General features: G+C 39.9%; 1 protein-coding gene across 5 annotated transcripts; it reads right to left on the bottom strand.

Moving 5' to 3' along the window:
• Positions 1-1,916: 1,916 nt before the first annotated feature.
• On the bottom strand, positions 1,917-17,870 carry LOC136285369 (arylsulfatase D-like). Of its 5 annotated transcripts, XM_066176450.1 has the most exons (13): positions 17,437-17,870; positions 15,630-15,683; positions 15,503-15,552; positions 14,821-14,970; positions 12,779-12,900; positions 11,200-11,322; positions 7,742-8,165; positions 6,862-6,998; positions 5,520-5,654; positions 4,973-5,135; positions 4,579-4,700; positions 3,950-4,294; positions 2,315-3,420 (listed from the first exon to the last, which is right to left on the bottom strand). In XM_066176450.1, exons 3-13 carry the CDS (start codon positions 15,526-15,528, stop codon positions 3,200-3,202), a joined length of 1,968 nt encoding a protein of 655 aa, XP_066032547.1. In that variant the 5' UTR covers positions 15,529-15,552; positions 15,630-15,683; positions 17,437-17,870; the 3' UTR covers positions 2,315-3,199. The 5 variants fall into 5 exon arrangements, with proteins under 5 accessions (XP_066032551.1, XP_066032547.1, XP_066032546.1 ...); XM_066176454.1 differs by lacking the exons at positions 2,315-3,420; positions 15,630-15,683 and adding an exon at positions 1,917-2,308 and having other exon boundaries at positions 15,503-15,590; XM_066176449.1 differs by lacking the exon at positions 15,630-15,683 and having other exon boundaries at positions 15,503-15,590.
• Between the last annotated feature and the right edge of the window lie 2,796 nt (positions 17,871-20,666).

Below are 20,666 nucleotides of genomic sequence, written 5' to 3'. Positions count from 1 at the left end.
CTCTGCACTCTCAAGGAACCAGCTTCTAGGAACAGTGCTCACTAGGGGGTATGCAGTTTTTAGTGGCCTGGAAAATATCAATCCTTCCTCTCTGGTACCATTATTATATTACCACATAGCTTTGTGCATAGTCAGTAAGTTATACTCCCATTGCAAGTAACCCAAATTTCTTAATTTATTATGGCCACCCTGTTCTGGCTGCTGCACAGCAGCACCCTGCCTTCAGAGCAAGAGCAGTAAGAGATGGTCTGGCCCTAGGCTGTAGATTACCTCAAGAATTTTCTCATTATGATTAGCAGTTCCTGGTGTAAACGGTCTAATCGTGCCTTTTGACTTCAAACTACTCACCTAGGAACACAGAACTTTCCTTCCACCCAGGACAAGAGCAGCGCCCAACAGGAAAATCAGACACAGAAAGAGGGCAGAGGAATGAGATTAGAAGAGCAGCAACTAGGGGCATGGCTGGTAGTGGAAGAGTGAAAGACACAGGAAAGCAAACAGGAGGTAAATCAGGTTTTGTGTCTATCTCTATGAAGTAATAATAACAATAGCCTCCAAAAACTGGAGTTTGGTTTGAAACACGTAAGAGGGAAGAAAAACACAGCTTGTTAAATATTGTATTTTGTTGATTCTCCCTATCCCACACTGCTGCAACCCTATTCCCACATTTTTTTATTATTTACCACCTGCTGGACCAGCTCCACTGGCAGGTGGAGGCTGAGAGCTTGGCAGAGGAGGATGGCAGTGAGAGGCCGGAGGCCATCCCCCACAAAAAGAGCACAGCTCTGCAGGGCAGGGTTCATTGTTCCAGCTCAACTTCCCAGCACTGTCTCATGGGAAGTGGAGTGCAATCTGCCTCGGAAAGCACCAGCTTTGGCAGCTGCTCCCACCCCAAAGCCAAGGGTCTCAGGGCTTGGTGGCAATTTATGGAAAATTCCCCTTTTGCCAAAGATGGCTCAGCTCTGTTGAAAGAAGGAAAAAAGTTGTCTCCAAAAACATAGGCAAGGGTGGAATTTTTTTGGGGGGAGGGGGCAGTTTTTGGTTTTGGTTTGGTTTTAACAAAATAAAACAACTCAACAAAAAAGAAAAAAAAGAAAAGAGAAACCAAAACAACCCAAAATTCAAACAATCCCCCCAATCTATTACTTACTCCATGCTCACTCACTGCAGGAACTTTGTTGTCACTTCCCTCTTCACCTCAGGCTTTCTGATCTTTGCTTCCAAGAAGGGGTTATCAAAACCACGGCCCATATTGTCATACCAGAGTAATTGTCAGGTGTCGGTCTCATTTAAAAAAAGTGGGCAAAGGCATTTATTTCATCCTGCCAGCTGCAGGGGAGGGCTTCCCTGCCTTCCCCTGGTAACACGTGTTGAGTAAGGAAGAATTGTTCTAAAGCAGATGCTGAAAATCCAGCTGCTGTAACTGCCAAGGCATACAGAAGAGCTTGAGCAGCAACTGAGGGAAAGCTCCTAAATCTCAGGCAGTGAGACTGTTGGCTACAGCTCACCATGTGGAGAACCACCCTGTGGATGGAAGTGGAAGAACGCTGCCTAATGCAGAATGAGCCAACCAGCTCCCTTGGAATCAAAGAAAATCCATCATTGTATTGTCACATTGGTGTGTGCGTGCCAGTCCTGGCAGCCTGGCTAATCCCCTCTTATGTTATTATAGTTTCTCGCTTTGTGAGTTCTCTCCTGTGCCAACACTAAGGTGGTTGCACAGTCTGGCTTGCCGTGCATCTTTCCAGTCCCATGGGCGTACTGGACCCTTTTTTTTACTGGATATGTGTGCATACACTGGTTTGAGAAGAGGGTATAAATGTGTTACGCTGTAATACACTGAAAAAGTGCTTTATTCAAAGAAAGGCAGAAAACAGGAGAGAGATTCTTGGTGTAGACATATTCTTGCTCAGAGGTATGCTGGTTTTGCATTAATTGATTTTTGGTGAGGAGGGAAGGATCCAGCCATGGAAGTGGTTTTCTGAAGGGAGCTGCTAAGAGCTTCCTCTGTGCTTGGCAAAACCGATAGCTGGAAAGCTCTGAGAATTGACAACCTGTTAAGCCTAGAAACGTATCTAAGAAAGCTAGATACGTCTCTGGGAAGACATATGTAAAAATGAGCAAACCCCGGGAAAAGCTCTCTTGCTTTCCAGCTTTTGAAGACAGTAGTTCTCTCCCATTCCTGGCATGGCCAGGCAGGGGAAAGGAGGCCATGGGGCCAGGCTGAGATCACATGGGCATCCACAGGCCAGGGCAAGATATTAACTCTTTCACTGCCCAGATGGAACTTGCAAATATCAGTCCTCTCCTGAGCAAAAAGAGAAGGAAACGGTGAAGACATGTAGAGAAACAACATGAATACACCAAGTCAGTAAAGAAGGAGTCAATTGCTTATTTTAGATAGAATAAAAATGCTTATCTTTAAAATACATGTGATATCATGACAGGTAGTGGAAATTATGAGGCAACATTGTGTCCCTTCATTTTCATGGTACTGACAGATGCTGCGTGAGTTTTTAAAATTATAATCCTGATTTTGATGTTTCCAGGTACTGCCATAGATTACTGATGTGTTGATTTGCCCCTGCAATTTAACAGCACAGACAATCTTGTTTGAGATAGTGTTCAAGTGTAGACATCACTGATACCAACTTGCACGGCCAAGGACAAAACTATTAATCTATGAAGCCTGACAAATTATCAAATTCTATCATGGTGTCCACAGAAGCTTAGCTTGCAATACTGAAAAATGTGATCTTTTTGACGACTACATGCTGAAGTCAAGCTGAAGCACTTGACCAATGTGTATCCAGGAGAATTCAAAACCATCTTAAAAATATTGCTCTTATTCTAATGCAAAAAACCCCAAACAGACAAACAAAAAAACCCCCCTAAAATATCAAATACTACTTAGAGAATTATTCCTTTTTTTTCTTCTTCACAGATCTCCTTTCAGTACTATGTCCAATTCTCAAATGAAAAGAGATAATTAAGTTTTTAAGAGCTTAATTTTCATGCTCAAGTGTTACATTCTATTGTGTTTGAAAACATTCTCAGAATCCAAATTTATATCTCAGGAGTTTTATAAGATGCTCTTGAAATCCTCTCTTGAACGCTATCTACGTCATTTTAGGCTATGACCAACATAAATCAATGAGATGAAAACTGTGTTGCGACTAAGTAGAAAATGTCAGTCTTATCAAATTATTTGCACTGAAATAGTAGCCCATGAATATTGTAGGAAAAAAAAATAAAAAAGAAAGGTTTTTCCAACACTCCATCGAAAGAGACTGAATCCAACCAGAGGAGTCCCAGCCTTCTCAGAGAGCAGACAGCCACTGCCCAGCTTGTCACATTTCCAAGCTCTATGCCTTGCCCAGGCCAATAAGCTGTCATCATCACTGCTCCTGAAATCATTAGCTACAAGGGAAGAAGAAAGCCTCTCCTAAGAAAGATTTCTTGAGGAACTGCAGGCCAGACTATTTTCTAATTATTTTGGAAGCAATAGTCTGCAAAAATTTATTATAGGGTCACCTTATGCATTGCCAGGATAACAAAAGGAGAGATAAGGATAACAAAATTAAGGGAGACTCCAGTCCAGGAATCACTTAGAAATTCAGCACAAAATATACATTCAGAACCATTACTTTTTCAGCTCTAATCTTGGCTTGCTTCAGTGCATTTCAACTATTCATTCACTTGTCAGCAGATGCTAGTTAAAACATGGTCTTCAGATCATCTATCTTGATCCCACCCTGAGAGTGTCCAGCTTAAAGCTACCTTGACTAAATACAGTGCCATTCACTGGAACAATTATATCATAAAGGCTCAATTTAGAGAAACAAATGACCCATGGGTCAACACCCCCAAAGGAAACCTTCTTAATCTAAACACATTTTTGAGAAAGTATCAAGTTCTATCCTTTATAGATCAACAAGTTTATCATCACCTTCCTTATCACACCAACAGAATGGGAATGTCCCACAGCACGGCTGCAGCCACGGCTTCCACACCACGTTGGACACAGAGAGCTGCTCTGGGACTGGAGTCAGCGTCCTGCGATGCTCCTCTATGGCTCTGCCAATCCTCCTTATGACAGTGTCAAAGAGGGGCTCTGTGTCAGCTGAGAGAGGTCTGGCTTCAGAAGGGTCTTGTGAGAGCTCAAACAGCAATGGAGGCTCATGATGGGTCACTCCTTCCCCAAAGCAGGGGCAAAATCCTCTGTCATAACAAGCCCCAGCTCCAGGAGGACTGAAGATGGGAGTCACGTAATGAGCCTTCCAAACAGCTCCAGCTGGCAGGAAATAAAGAATCACAGAAGGCTGGTTATAACACTGTCAGTTATCATAAGGAAGATTGCATGTTTTTCTAGAGTTCATTTCTGCGTGCACTTCAGCTCTACACATTAATGTAGTACAGTAATTTCTCCTGGTGCTGTACAATACAGGCAATGCTAATAAGTTCTTACCTTTCTCCTCAAACTACTTGAAAAGATGCAATCCCAGAAAAAAAAGTGTTAGAACAATGTGCCTTCCTGTAGACTGAATATAATTCCTTGGAAGGAAGCTCTGTACTCACTGTCCTTCTGGTGCCAGCGTGCAGCATGCAGGTGAACACCACAGTAATGGAACAGGAACTCATGCTCCGAGTGTGCCACAGTGCCCCGCAGCAATGGCAGTAGGTCCCGGCCATCGATCACCCTGGCACAAGAAACAGACCACAGGGCTGGGGTCAGCTGGACAGCACTGTGCTGCTTCTGACTGGCAGCTCTGCACAAGAAAGAGAATTGCAGAAGATGGTAGCTAGGGGCTGAATCTCAAAGGTAGAGAAGAGGTGGCTGAGCTCGTAGACACTGATGTGTCTAGAAAAGCAGCAAGACTGAAAAAGAAAGCATCAAACACTTAGAGAGTATTTCCAAGCAAGATTTTCCATTGTTTTGGGAAAGGAGGAATAAAGGTGCTTTTGTCTGTACCTGTCCTGAGGCACTGCTCCTCCAGCCAAGTGAACTACTGTAGGATAAATATCCATAAGACTTGTAGGTTCATCGATAACTGTGCCTGCAGGCAACACTCCTGGCCATCTAAATATCCCTGGGACACGGATTCCTCCTTCCCAGCCTCCCATAGCTTTTCCACCTTTCATTAAATAAGAAGAAAAATTAAAAAATAAGTTTGATTTAAAATACAGAGAATTTTTGCACAAATTTAATTGTAATATCATGTTACCTTGATGAGCCTTCTTCATGCTTTTGTTTTTGCTGCTGAGCTCCTACTGAGTGTTAGTGAAAATGTGTCCAAGTAGACCAGACTCCAATAATCTGAGAATTCATGCTTATAAAGGACACTTGCCCAGGTTAGGATTTACTACATCGTTATATGCCTAATTAGAACAAGACATTTTTGCTTCTTGGTAATAAACCAGTTTTACTCTTTAACTGTACAATCTTACTTAAGCCTTAAGGGTGTCCTAAGTTTTTTACTGGTTGTTGTTGGGTTGTCACTGTCCCTAACAGCTCCTACCTTTGTATATTCCATTCCAGCCACCCAGCTGCCTTTTGCCTTCTTGTCTTTCCAGCCATCCACCATGATCAGAGGCAAAGTAAACTAGTGTAGTATCTTTCAAGCCTTCCTTGTCAATAGTATCCAGAACCTGGCCTGTAAATGTAGAGTATGGGTATATTAAAAAGCAAAAAATATCCCTCATACTACATAAAATTTAACCTCTGACTTTTAAACGTTTACCAGTAAGGCCGCTCATTGTTTAATATTTTTTTAAGACTGAGATTTGTAGTTATGATTTCATTGTCTCCAAAAGCACAGAAAATTTGTGATGTGTTGTATCCACTTCTTTATTGGTATTTTAACAAGAAGTGCAAGAACCACAGTCACAGACAAGAAGCCTGCATTGTCAAGGGCAAAATCTACCATGAACTGTAAAAACATGGAAAGAAATTATGATCTAAGGCCCCAAAAAGTTAGATTCTCCATCAGTGGTGGCCACCATGAAAAATATGGAAAAAACATAAGGTTACACTCATCTTATATTTTCTAGATCACAGCTAGGATTTGCATTACATCACTGCATGGATATAACATGAATTAATAACAAAGTTCCTTTAAATTTAAAAGTAATTTTTGAGCTGTTTCTGACATTCGTCATTATATTTGCAGTGCGTAATTATTTCATAGGTTTGAAATCAACATATACCTATATGTTTACCCGACTTTTCTCTCTTTTAAAACTGTGAGTACTATTTGTCCATCATGACTGAATGATAAACAATTCTCCTTCCTCTCCAGAAAAACAGGCTGAAAAATAACATGAATCTTGTTGTAGGAGTAGTACCAGTTAACACTGATGAACAGCTGGATTTATGATTATGGCTGAAAAATATTCAGTACTCTGCTTAATGCAGCAGCTACAAATAATTAGCCTGCTGTTTTCCCTCTGGAATTAATTTGCTTATCAATTTTACCACCTTCTGAAGTGTCCTACTTTGAAATGACCATAAGAGGCTAAAACAATCCGGTCTTTATTAATCATAGAAAACCAAACAATTCTCACATATTCAGTAAGAAGAACAGGAGAGCCCCTTGACAGGAGCTAAGGGGGCATGGTTGAAACTAGTAAACACTTCATCAAAAAAACAAGGAGTGAACATTTGGTCCAAGACTGGAGAAAGTAAAAAGCCAACACTATAAATTGACAGTGTTCACACAAGATTGACAGATGTTCATGAAAAGCTTAGGAATTTTTTTGTGCGTGCTTTTAATTATCTTTCTTGTTCTTTTAATAAAAGCTTTTTATTTAGTCCTAGGTATTAGATAGTTGGAGACATTGCTATATGCCATGTTGACTTACCCACCATCCAGTCCACCTCCTCTACATTGTCTCCATATAAACCATGTCTGCTCTTCCCAAGAAACTTCTTTGTGGTAAGGAGAGGGGTGTGGGAATGCAAAAAGGAAAGGAAGAGGAGGAATGGCTTGTGCTTATTTCTACAAAACAGAAATCAACACTGTGTTATTAAGGAGGAAGGTTTTCAATGCAGATAAGTGGCAATGAAAAATTGTATTATTTCTATATAGATATTTCAACAATCCCTTCAGAAAAACCTTACTTTGTAAAATATTATAACCCAGTGATTAGGGTATGTCTGATAAAATAATGTTGGGTCTATATAAAATTATCCTTTTTCTACCCTGAATCATAGACAGAAAACTTCCAGCTTGAAGATCTACTTTCTGCCATTGCAAAGCACCACTGCGCTACTGAAGTGAAGGCAGCAGGCTCATCTCCTGCCAGCTGTTGCCCTCTTATCAGTCCATATGATAAGGCTACACCAGAGCCCTGCTTCTCCTTCCCTGGCCCACACACACATTTCTGACATCACCTGCTATTCCCTAAAACTGCAATGCTGGTCCCATTCATAGGTACACATTTTTCTTAAATATAGCCTAGAAATATTCAATACAACCCATGGAAATTGGGAAGTATTATTAGCTTTAGTGAAGCTAGGGATAAGGGGCATCCTTAAGCAGCAGTTCTTTTATTACTTTTTAATGACATGATGTAACTATTGATAATATTTCAAATTTATAAAAATAACAGTATTTATAATCCTACATAATATTGTAAAAATTATAAAAATTTATGAAGACATGAAACAGGAAAATACTGTTTACAAGTTGCACAATGTGCAAGAATCAGAAAATTTCAGGTCAAAGGAAGTCCACTTCACCTTTCAATAAATGAAATGGACTCTTTCAAGATAAGGGACGTAGTTCTGTCTGTCACCATTGGCTGCTCAGTAATTCCATGGTTTCTCATCATAATGCAGTTCCAGTACCGTACAAATCCATAACATGAGAACCAGGATATGAAGAACAGGAGACTAAACCCAGCAAGGCATGTCAGTGTTTTCCAGTGGACTGAAATCAAGCCAGTCAGTCTTCCAAGGACAGCAGTGAGTGTAATGAGGCCAATCACTTGAGTGGAAAGCCAGAGTTTCCTTCTAAAAGCTCTGTCCATCTCTGGTGTTTCTGTTGGCTGACAGTCACTTATTAGTGTAAAAGGCATCCCATAGAAATAGTCAAATCCATGTTTTAAAGGGTGATGGCAGTGGTCATTGCGGGATTCACAGTTAACACCTTGATGCCACTTCCCTGAAAATAGAGGTTATTAAAATATAAAGAGATAACATTTTAAAAAAATGGTCTTTTCCTTACATAAAACATTTCTTAAAAAGTGGTTGGTTGTTTACTGCTTGTGATAACTTCTTCATCCTAAACAGAAATATACCAAGTATATAGTTATAGAACGGAGTTAATTAAAGCAAACCTCTACAATTTATAAATTTTCAAAAGATTTTTTAGTGCTCTAAATATATTTTCACACCCTGTAGCTTTAATCAAACATTTTAAAAAATATATAAAGGCAACTAGAAATTGAGAAAAATTCCAAACTGAGTAAAAATGTATGGTCTCCCTGGCAACTTGTCAAGTAGCAAATAGGAGGAAGTTGTCCTTTTGTAAGCATAGGGAAAAATAACCATGTTTTGTTGTCCCTTTACCTTCATAGTGCTATGCAGACTTGTTCCTGGGAAATTTTGATGTCAGGACTATGGCAACATTCCGTGACAGATTGGTAAGGGGAGATATGGATAGAGTAGTCAAACTGGCAGCGCATGTAACTGTTTGCCAGACAAACCACTGGATCCAGAACACTTGAGAGCTCAGGGGATCACGGTTTCTCATGAGGCTGAACATTTGTAAGTGACTTTGATGATCATTATATCTCCACATAATGAATGAGAATAAAAGACTTTGGTTTTATATATTTTTGCCATTTATTTGTGTTTAATCAAATTTTAAAAAGTTAAAGCCTACTTCTTTTAAATACGGAGGTCTTCATATATCAGAAGGAACACCTCTTGACCTTTTGCAACACAATTTGTTCTTCATTATGAACATACCAACTAATATCATGAATGGCACATCAAAACCATGCTTTTGCTTCCCCTCCAGTCTGGTTAGAAACTTACATGGTGACATAGCAAGTTGGCTCATTTGGTTCAAACACTGAGGTTTAAGTATGTCTGTGGACAAAATCCACCACTCATCAGAGGTTTAATTGCATTTATGCAGATCTTGGATGTCAGATGAAAATGGACATAAGAAATTTTACTCAGAAACTAATTTGAAATTAATTGTTATTGTAGAAAGAGGAACTGTGCACTTCCAGGATGATGTTATCTTCAAGAATGGTTCAGTATGTTATCAGTACGTATAATAGCAGCCAACCCTGAGTGGGTTTCAATAGAATTGCAGTGTATTACAACAAGAGCATAAAAAACTGCCCCAGATGAGAAAAGTTGCTGTTTCTCAGCTATAAATAAGAAGAAAGAATGGAAGTTCTAGCGAATGTGGATTAATCGCTTTCAGCTAAAATCTCTACTCAGTTTACCTCCTGACATATTTAGAGCCAGCTGTAGAATGAAACAGGTTTGTAATCAATACAAAGATGCGTTGGTCATAAATATAGATGCGGCTAAAGTATTCTCGGAGTTCAGATTCACTCCAACACCTAAATCTCCAGCTGAAGTCGATAAAGGTTTCTGATATGCTAGAAAAGAATAAAATCTCTAGAAGCTAAACTAAGTGTATAATTAAGATAAATTAATCTCCGAGGGCATTGGTTATACAGCATTGGTTTTCTGACTACAAAAAACCTTCAAAGGATTTTCCAAAAAATAATCTCATTATCACTTCAAGCTGCATGTTATTAATAGGATTTAACTTTGCAATTAAACTGGTTGTGCTCAGGGCAAAACAATCACAAACAATTCAGGTGAGACTACTTAGTGCTCATTCAGCTGTGGTGACATGGGTAGATGTTGTTTTGCTTCATGACTTGAATGTAAAATTCTCATGGTATTTTTGTGCCACTTGTCATTGGTGCTTTCCATCATGCCCCATGGTGCAATTAATCACGATCTGTCAATTCAGTTAATCTAACTGATGCTTTTGGCATCTATAGTGTGATTTTACCTGAGATGCCCTCAGGGAAAATGCCTCCCTATTTTGCTTCTGGGAGGCAAGCAGTGCAGCTCTGCTGCAGGGCAATTCCCTGGAGAGGGTGGAGGAGACAAATCTGATTGTTTTGCTAGTGATAACATGCTGAAACCAAGATGAAGCGTGCATGGTCTGTTTTATGACCTGATTAAAACAACTAAAATAATATTGCTACAAAATTAACAGGAGATGGAGCTTCAGTAATGTAGAATTTAAACTGCTTGGAACTCTTCTTTTAGTTTTTTCCTGTGTGGTTTAGATTTATTCTGTTGAATGAATACAGATCTATTTCTGCAGGAAGCTTTATTAATAAATCCAGCTGGTTTGTGCAGCTAATATTTTTATGTGCCAAATACAGATTTTGGATTTTGACATTTTACATGCTCAGGTGAGGTAGGGCAAATAGCTGAAAAATCAGCCAGGAATGTTTGTGCTTTATCAGCCTGTGGAACTATGTGACGTATCTAAGATAAATAATTATTTGAAACAAGATCATGACCAATAGTTACAACTGCACTAAAAAAATAACGCTATAAAATATAAAGTAAAATGAAATTTTACATTGATGTTGAAGAAGGCAGTGTTTTAGGGCTGTACTGAAATCTTGGTGAACTACAGTGGCACTCTGTGGCTGAAGAAAAAAAAAATAATTGCTTTGTTTCTGTTTCTGAAAGGCCCAATCTTGTGACACTACTAACAGTCTCTAGTGTTTTAAGTAGCAGCTGTGCCCTTTTGTGTCAATCTGCTCTGAACTGTGTAAAATATCATCATGCATATTTAAATGGCACTCATATTTTTACTTTTTTAAAATGCAATAGTGCTGGACTAAGCATCTTATACCTGGTATAATAACATTCAGGAATTAATAGCATTTTCTGTTATGTAGTTTAACAACCACAGCTGTGATTGAAAGTGGGTCAATGGTAAAAATTGCCCTCTTTATCATATGCTTGTTCTTCTAAGAGAGGTACTCTGGTTAGAGTTTCTTTTTACATATTTCCTTAATCAGGAAATAAAAATATTACAACTGAAGTATGAGCAGTTACTAACCAAAACAAATGGTTTGAGCGAGATGTACAGGTGAAATACATTCAATAACATCTTTAGGAGAGGAGTACCCCCATACCTATCAGTCCTGTGCTGTAGCCTTGGTGCTGTAGTATTTTGGCAAAAGTGGTTTCGTTTGGAGGAAGTCCTCCTGAGCCGGCGTTCCAAAAAATAACACGGTAATTGTTTACAGCATCCATCCCTAAAAATGCAGTAAAAACAAATTTGAGTAAGTATAAAGTGTTGGGTACTTTTATCCAAATACTTTTTTATTTTCTGATTTCATTGAAATGACAGTGCTAAACATTTGTCCTAATGCTATTTGCTTGGGAAAATCTAAGACCCTGATCAAGATTAAGGAAGAGTTAAGAACTCACCATAGTACCTTGTTTCTCATATTGAGACCTTTTTTCCTTTAATTTCATTCCATTTGGAATGACATTCCAAATACAATCTCCTACAATACATTTGGTTGTATAGGAAATTTTATGTGTCACAGTGCCACCTGGGCTGTGTGAAATGCGCTTGCTTAGTGTCAATGCGAGGGCAGGGAGGAGCATAAGGAGATTTCAGCCCCGTCAGTCTCAGACTCCAGCTCACTGAGGGCTGCCCAGGGAACACAGGGTTTCCTTGCACAGTGACATGGTTGGTATCTGATCTCTGAGCCCCACAGAGTAGCTATCTTCTCTTCATCTGCAGGTTTACACCCTACCATTTAGTATCTTATCCTGGCGTAACCCCATCATGCAGCGCTATGTAAAGTTCAATCTGTCATTGTAGCATTGAACATCTCTGGCCCTGTTGTTACACTGGGAAAGGGTCTGTACAAGCTCATGTGTGTTTTCAAACTACCAGTCTCAGTGGGAGCTGCCATAATAAAAGTAGGATGACATATCAGCTTCAAAATTCCGCAGGAATGAAGGCTCTGAAGATAATTTGCAATAGAACAAACATTTGAGGGTTGCCGTTAGAAACATGTAGATCTATTTGTTTTTCATACCTCTTCATCTCAGAGATGCAGTTTGACAGGATAGTGTTTTTTCTTCAAAAACACAACTGAGAAAAATAATATTGCTGTCAAACTGTTATCTCCTAGGACAGATTAATTTTGACAGATATGTAAAGAAGCTTTCCTGTGAATGACTTGTTCTGCACCTTGACTGGAGGGAATGGACACACATCTGCACAGGCCTACTCTGCTCCCTGCAGAGCTGAGCTGCTTCTGACATCTGATGAGGAGTCACCTATGACAGAAATTAATTTAACTAGTGCTTTGTAAGTGTGTTGTTACTGTTCTTCATGTTTTGTGTAATGACTTTTTTGAATGTAACAGTTTGCTTTAACTCCATTCTGGCCACAATCTGTACAACAGAGCATCAAAACCTTACCAAAATTTTGTCTTTTGGGAGACCAAGATGCTCTGAGAGTAGAGCTTTGCTTCTGCTCTGCTTCCCTCCAGATCAGTTCACAAACACCCTACAAATAAAGAAGCCACCTCAAATGTATTTGGACAAAGGACCTCTTGTGTCTCAGTGAGGGATGGAGTGTCTGTGACACCCCTATTTGCACACACTTATTTCTTCTCTGCCCATTGTATAACATTGTTCTCTCCAGAAATAAGGCAATATTTAAATGGTGTGTGGCTTTGCAAGGCAAACCTGATCGGAGGGGATATCTGCCAGTGAGGAAAGCTGCTCTGCTGGGGGTGCAAAGTGGAGCCGCAGCGATGTGTTGGGTCAACTTCACTCCTTCCTTGGCCAGGCGATCAATGTTCGGGGTCCTAAAAGTACAACCAGTGCCACCAGACATCATCCAGAGAGTTTTTCAAGGGAATAAGAAATCATATACTTAGCTTTATTTTTGGAAGTTTCTTCTATTTGAAGATGGCCAGGAAATATTTTTGTAATGTATTTTAATTTTTTCAAGTGATGGGGAAATATTTCTCTTTTTCTTTTTTCATTAAAAATCAGTATCTGGATTAATTTCAAGACAACTTTCCACCCTGCCCCCTCCATATGCTGTGAAGAGTCTTGCAGAAATCATAGAATTGTAGAATGGTTTGGGCTGGAAGAGACCTTGAGGATCACAAAGTTTCAACCCCCCTGCCATGGGCAGGAACACTTTTCACTAGATGAGGTTGCTCAGAGCACTATCCAACCTAGCTTTGAACGCTTCCAAGGATGGGGCATCCACAGCTTCTCTGGACATCACGTTCCAGCGCCTCACCACCCTCACAGCAAAGACCTTTCATTCCTCCAGAACTGCCTTTCCTACAGTAGCCTCTTTAAAGCCATGTATCAGCCTCAGTTTATCAGTGTAATGGTGATTTAGTTGCCACAGGGTGACAGTGACTAGACAAGATGCTGCATGACTTACAGTGCAGATAAAGAAGCTGACAAGATACGTCTCACGACATTTGTAGCGAAGGGGAAAGGAGAGAAATGGAAAGAAATCCTGCATGTTTTCACACTGTAGTGGCAGTCTGTCATGGCAACATGAATTAAGCCTCATGGTGAGTAAGTAAGTGAGAAGAGGGTATTTTGCAAGCAACTGGCAACCAACAACAACAACAAAAAAGCTTGCCTAGCACACTAGTTACAGACAAGGTAATATCTTGCCTTTCAGAATACAATATCCCCTTCTTCCAATTCAAGGTGTGCCTACTTCTATTTTAAATTAGATTGAGCTTCAGTTTTACTAGTTTGTTTTCGTAATTATCAGTTCAATGGTGTTCACAAGTAGGGAAAACCTTCAGTAGGATTTTGGAAGATCCTGGCTGTTTTGTTGCTTTATACTCATACTGCTATGGATTCCTCCCTCAAAGACACGCTGCTAGGAAACAACATCTGCAACAAGGTTTCTTGTTCTCTACAGGCTTTAGCCAGAGGTGCAGTCCCAGGTAACCTGGCAAAGCAGTTGGTGTAGTTCCACCCTTCAGCACAATTGCCTTCTTGGTTAGCTGATAAACATTCCTCCTCAAAGGGGCTCTAGGTCTGCTTTCCAAACTGCTATTTCGAAATCCTGCCATTGTTTGCAGTGCAGAGAACCAGTAGCTAAGTGAGCCGAGATACTCAGTCACCCTGCCAGCACACCCCGAATGTGTAAAAAGAAAATCCATGCCTTGGGGATGATGCTGTGGAGGCCTGGCTTTGCAGAACCTTATCAGCTACCTGTGATCACCAGCAACCTGTCAGGAACTTGCTGACTGAAGCCTTTCAGGGTAAGATTCCAAGAACATTGCTGGATGAGGGGAGGGATCCTAGCAAATTTGGTTTAGTTGAAACACATTGCAAGCCAGTAGGCAATACTACGGCACAATTTTCAAATAGAAGGCGTGTTCTATGTTCTTGGTGCTGAAAAGAGAAATATTTCCAGGTAACATTGCTCATTGCAGTCATTTAACTATGTTTTGATTTGAGACTGGGAAAGAATGGTAATATAGAATTAAAATGAGGTAATGAGGCCCGTGTGTTAAAACAGGGGACAATATTTCTATTTTTGGGTATAGCTGTTTTTCAAGTCTTAGGCATTTAAGGAATACACAAGAATGGTTGTCATATTCCCATAGTAAAGCAGTGCCATACAGCAAAGCAGGCCCTGGGAATGCCCTCCAGGCTGAGAGATAATCCTGGGCAGAGGATTTCAGGTTTACATTAAATATCACACCAGCTCTGTACACCCTTAAGGTCAGTTTCCTTACCTGATAGTATCATTCCCATAGCAACCGACATCCCCTATGCCGAGATCATCAGCCAGCAACAGGACAAAGTTTGGCTGTGTGATGGTGGAAGGCTGTGTGAATTGTGCTTGCAGAAGCAGACCAAAAACCAGGGGTGTAACCAGGAGTGACCTGAAACACAGAAGAGGGAAAGAAGCCAGCGACCTGCCAATTCATCACTCCCCCTGCACATGGCAGAGACCCTCCGACATGAGCTTGGCTGCAGACCAGACCACTCTGTCCAGACACACAGGGTGCACTGCGTGTTTATCATTTACCCAAACTGATACAATGAAGAGGAAAATGACAGGACCATAACTTTAAAATCTCTTTTCCTGATTGTTTCCAAGTTTCCTGTGAGCAGTCTCACATGGGAATTTGCATGAAGCAGATGGCATGCATGTGATTTTGCTTCATGGCTTTGGATGTTTATAAAGAGTTGTTTTGGGAAGCTGAGAATGGAATCAACTTCCTCTGACATCATTTTTGCCCGTACTGGGATCTTTGTGTTGTGAAAAAGTTAATAACAAGAAAAACAAAACAAAAAATACATTGTGAGATAAACAATGACACTCTTTTATAAGACAGTATTACATCAACATTAAGCTTCACTCACTTTAGATCCAAGTATGATACAACAGTAACTCATGATTTTTTTTCTTACCAGTGAGATGTTAGTTGCCAAATCATTTCTGCATTTGGAGCGTCCAAATCCTGCAAAACCACGAGTACTTTGTCATAGTTACATCTTCCTAGTAGTAAATGTAATAAAAAATAGATTAGAAACTTACTAAAAGCCTGTTAACATTCTGTTTTACTTACTCCAGTGCACCTCAAATCAGACCCTAAATGAAGAAGAGTAAAAATGTTGTTTATATTGCTAGCCTTTCACTTATTAGAAGGACTTTTTTTTGTGTAAAGAAGTTTATCTCAAAATAGCAAAATAATTCTATTTTCTTACATGAATCATCTATATAAAAATACTGTTCAAAAAGGAAAAAAAAGTGTTTTAAAAATACAGTCCTCAATATAATTTTTTTTTCTATAATCATAGACAGTAGCAACATTGCATTTTTTATGTAGTGTGCTACGTTTCCTTTCAGGCTTGTAAAAGGTATTTTTAGTTGTAAAAATTCTAGTCATCTTTTTCATACAATTATAATTTCTTGGAAGAATTTGTGACCTCTTTTTATTTAACTCTGAAAATGAAGGGGTTTCTCTGGGGCTATTCCTTTCATGTCACTACAGTGAGGTAAACTATTTGAAGAGTTTGAAGTAGAGGCCAAGTGAGCTTTGTTCTAAAGCTTCAAAACAGACTTCTTTGAAACTTATCCCATGCCTGGCTGAACTGTCCCAAGCATCTCAATTTTATGAATTATATTTGTTTCATATTTATTTTTGTTTTGCAGAAATAATGTATAAGCAGTTTAGTTAATATTCATAGTTTTTGCATTTTTTCCATCAACACTACAAGCTTCAATGGAAAAAATTAAATTTCTGTCCTTAGAAAACTGGCATCCAAACACTTGCTTACAAGCACCAGAGCTGATGCAGCATTGCTGTCTAGAGATACTCAGTTTCCTGCATGTGAGTTTGTGCCTTTGCTCCATCCTAAGTAGTTGTAGGAAAAGTACAAGGGAACACCTCAGCCATCTCTAACATTTACATTCTATGAGCCTCCAAAACAGTTAAGTAAAAGGGAGTTGGAATAATCCAACTAGAATAATTAATGGAATAATCAATGGAATAATTTAATTGTGCAGTTGGTTGTCACTAACTGTCTGTGTTTCACAGTAGAGACACAGATTTAAAGCATAGCCTAGAGCTCGGGGCTGAACTTCCCCAGAAGCTGCCTGTAAAATAGCAGGCAATATACAGAAAACAGCTACTGGTTCATTGTACTGACTGGTATTATCCATGTCAAGCCATTTCCTCAGTGAAAGGTGATGGGAGTCCAGGCAGAGAAACTGCAGGCAAACAGTCCCCTCTGCTATCTGAACTGAAATCAGCTTAAAGCAAAACTCTTTCCTCTCTCTCCCATAGTTAATCCCTTCCAAAAAGTAATTTAGTTTTCTTCCCTTTCTTCATCTATTTTAATAATCCTGGGAGAAATACCTTGCATATCTTTCATATTTTATCAATGGTTTTCCTGAATTGGTTCAAAGTTTATAATTGGTCTTTACCTTTCCAACAAAATACTAACAGGATACTAAAATCTCATAAGAGAAAATATTCAAGTTTTTAGACGTTCACTCTTTTTGAAAACAGTACACATTTGTGGCATCAGTTTGGCAACACCCAGTGAAAAACCACACAGTTAACACCACTCAATTCAGTACTGTTCCGTTTGTGAAAATTTCTTTTAAAAATACTGGGTTTTGACTTGATACAGATAGAAGAAAATCCAGACTTGTAAGCACAGACTCCAGCTCTCACTTTGTACATAGTCTTGTATGAGATTAACGTTGCTTACAGGGAAAAGTATTTTAAAAATTTCCTTGAGATATTTTTATCTACAGAAGGAAAAACAAAAAATTCCAAATAGCCATTAACATTTTCCTGCGCATTTCCCAACATAGTAAGGGAGGAATACAGTACCTGTTCAAGTTATGTTCAAAGCAGGCAGTTGATAGACTGGTGACTTAAAACGATTGCAAATTTTTTTCAGCACGAGGACTGCTGCTACTGCACGGCGTTTCTGAAGGCAGCCCTGAAATGTGCTCCAGAGCTCACCACAGGAAAAGCACGTTATGCCGGAGCTTCCAAGCAGCTGGATGTTCTGGCTTGTCGTGGAGTCTCAAGCTGTACTTCCCCCTGCTGTTGGCACAACCCTGACATTCCCTCAGTGAGGGTCGGGCTGGGGAACGTCACAGACACAGCTAAAATGCTTTCTGCCTAACCACCGGTCTCTCAAGGGACGGGAGTGATCTCCTTCAAGCCTGAGACACACCCGTGAAAGGTACTATAAATAACAGTTCCCAATAAACCTCTCCTCACTTCCACTGAGGAAAATCAGTTGCAATCCCTGAACTTACAGAGCAGCAGTTCTTTGTTGTAGGAATAGAAGCTGAGCAAATTTCTTCACTTTATGGCAGCCCTGAGTGCATGCTGCAGTGAGGTGGTTGTCTCTGCTGGGAGAAATAGTTCTAGGGTGGGGAGGAAATGCCGGTAAGAGGCTTGAATTTTCTTTTGCTGAAAATGAGTCGTTCAGCTTCAGTTCTGAGTGCTGCCTGTTTCCTAACCATTGCTCAAAGAGACAAATTAATGTTACGTGCTGGCTATTGCTTACTTTCTTCAGTTTTTTTATGTGAGTCCTCTTGTAGTGAGCGTTTTGGGAAAGCATGAGGCATGACCCAACAGCAATCTTGCTTTAATAACAGAGAGTTTCCTGCATTTTCATATCTTACGAGAGAAGGGAGATATTGTGGTAAGTTGGTGGTACCGATTGCAACGTTCAGGTTGGATTGCTAGTGGAGTACCTCTGAGCCAAGTTACAGCACCATACGTTATCCCTTCCCCGCTCCCTCCCACCACAGCATTAGCGTGCTGGAGTGTTTACAGCTGACATGCACAGAAGAAGTGATGAGTCTGGTTTGAGTTCTCTCAGTGTTTCAGCGTCTGCTTTCTGATTTCCACCTGCATTACAGAATCCCATTCTGAACCTCCGTAGTTCCCATTCCCCTCACTGAGCCTTTAGCACTCCATGGATTCATTAAGGTCTACAGGATTTCTTGTTTTCTGATGCCCCCTACTGCTGCATGTTTTCTAAAAAGAAACACCTCCTGAGTTGCCTCTGAGATTTTCTGTCCAGGTTGCAATCAATCCCTGCAGGGCCCTGCTGACTGAGAGAGCCTCTTTTTTTTTTTTTTTTTTTTTTTTTTTTTTTTTTTTTTTTTTTTGCAGCTGGGGCCATCTCCACAGCTCTTATATCCTTGTGTTTTTCCAGGACTTCTTGCAAATTCAATAGAGTTTGTAACAGAGAACCACAAACTATAACTGCTATGTTATTTACTAAATTTAGAATACAGCAGAAAATTGAATGCATGTCTGCAATTACACAACGGGAACATGCCTTTCCTGTCTTTTACAACAGCTCTCTTTAAACACACAGAGAGCCAGAAAAGTTTGCTGCTCTAAGTGGCACTTGTTGAAGTCTGGCGGCTGGGAATTGCCATGGGGCACACCTACACTGTTATGAAGTTAAAGGAAGGAGGGTTGTGCTTGTGGTCTAAAGATTTTCAGAGTGACAACTTGTGCCCATTTTGGTATTTGATCTTTGAAGGAGGGAAAGGTGAATGCCCTCTCACTGATGCTACTTAAAGATGACATTTTAAAAGGTCTAGGCGAAGCTAATTCTGTTCCCAACCAATGCACTGAATTTGCACTACCTGGTGTTCTGTGGGGAGATCTTTTAAAAGTCTGTATTTTTTCAGAATGTGGAATGAATGTTGGATTTTGGAGAAGCCTTGCATACTCCTGTCTTTTCCTCTCGTTTTCTTTACTGAGTACTGAGGCAGTAACACTGTGTGATGCTAGTAATTAACTCTGACGTCTAAGAGCTGAAGGCCCAAGGTAGTGGAGTTTGATGTAGGATATGATGATTAAGGGGCTCCCTCTAGCGACTACTGCCTTCTATTCGTTTCAGAGCACAGTGGATCCACACCCACCTTTCTCAAAGTCATTGCACAGTGACGCTGTGACGCTATTTCTTGGAACTCTGATTTACACAAGGTTTTCAAGGCCTGGATGCCCAGGAGCAATTGAAGAGCCTTACCTGGCATCCTGGAGCACACAATACAGGTTTGCAACACCGGGAAAAGCCTGGTTCATGTATTCCAGGACTGCTCTGCAACGTGAGCAAACTGCAGGAGGTGGGGGTGAATGGGACAGATGGTTCAAAAGTGCTCTCCTGATCTGGGGTAAAACAGCAATTCAGATGCCCCAATTCCTGTCTAAGGCTCGACTTACAGCTGGTAAGTAATGTAACTAATATACTTAGAGAGCTATAATGCAATTAATTGTCCGCATGGTTTCCAATAGGAGACATAATCCAGTGCTGTTTCCTCCTGCACCACAGAGTGAGTTCAGATCACCTGGGTTTCACTACAGAAAATTAACTGTTCACAGCTAAGCCTGCCCTCCAGACTCTGTGATCAGTGGTGAAAGACAGTCACATAGAGGGTAGTCCAGCTGTCCTATAATGCTGTTCTAGGATGAGATGAAACATCCTTGGAAGGTTCCAGTCTATCTGTAATGCCTATACGGAGACATTTTATAGGGCTTTATATTCAAGCTAGCTTGGAATTGGTTAAAGTGATACCAAACCATACTGTTAGTCATTCTAGCAAGAGATCAAACAAATTAATACTACCATACAAAAAAAAAAAAAAAAAAAAAAAAATGAAAGCTACTTTTATTGCAACATTTACAATAATGTTGTGAAAGGTGAGTTTTTATTTTTAAAGTTTAAGGAGAACCATCTGATATGAATGAAACAATCCTATTTGAGCAATGGCGATGCCTTTAATTTAATTTCTAAAACCTGTATATTTCTTATTCTCTTGGGAGTGAAGCTGTTAAAAGTGAAGTATTTAGTTATATTTTCAACTGTAATGGAAAAAAGCATAACCTAAAATACCAGAAGAGTAGAAAGATAACATTTGGAGGAAGATATACCCTTTATTGCATTCTTGCTGTGTATTTCTCAAGACATCCAACTTCAAGGCATAAAAAGGCAGTGACACATACATGTTATCATACATGAGATCAAGGGGGTCCCAGAAAGCCCCATGTGAATACTTTGAGAAACCTCACTGTTTTTTTCTGCA

This window comes from Chamaea fasciata, unplaced genomic scaffold, assembly GCF_029207755.1.
Source record: "Chamaea fasciata isolate MVZ Bird 193981 ecotype frontalis unplaced genomic scaffold, bChaFas1.0.hap1 SCAF_2, whole genome shotgun sequence".
NCBI lineage: Eukaryota > Metazoa > Chordata > Aves > Passeriformes > Sylviidae > Chamaea > Chamaea fasciata.
Note: the sequence above shows the minus strand (reverse complement) of the source record. Positions and strands in the feature narration are given on the sequence as shown.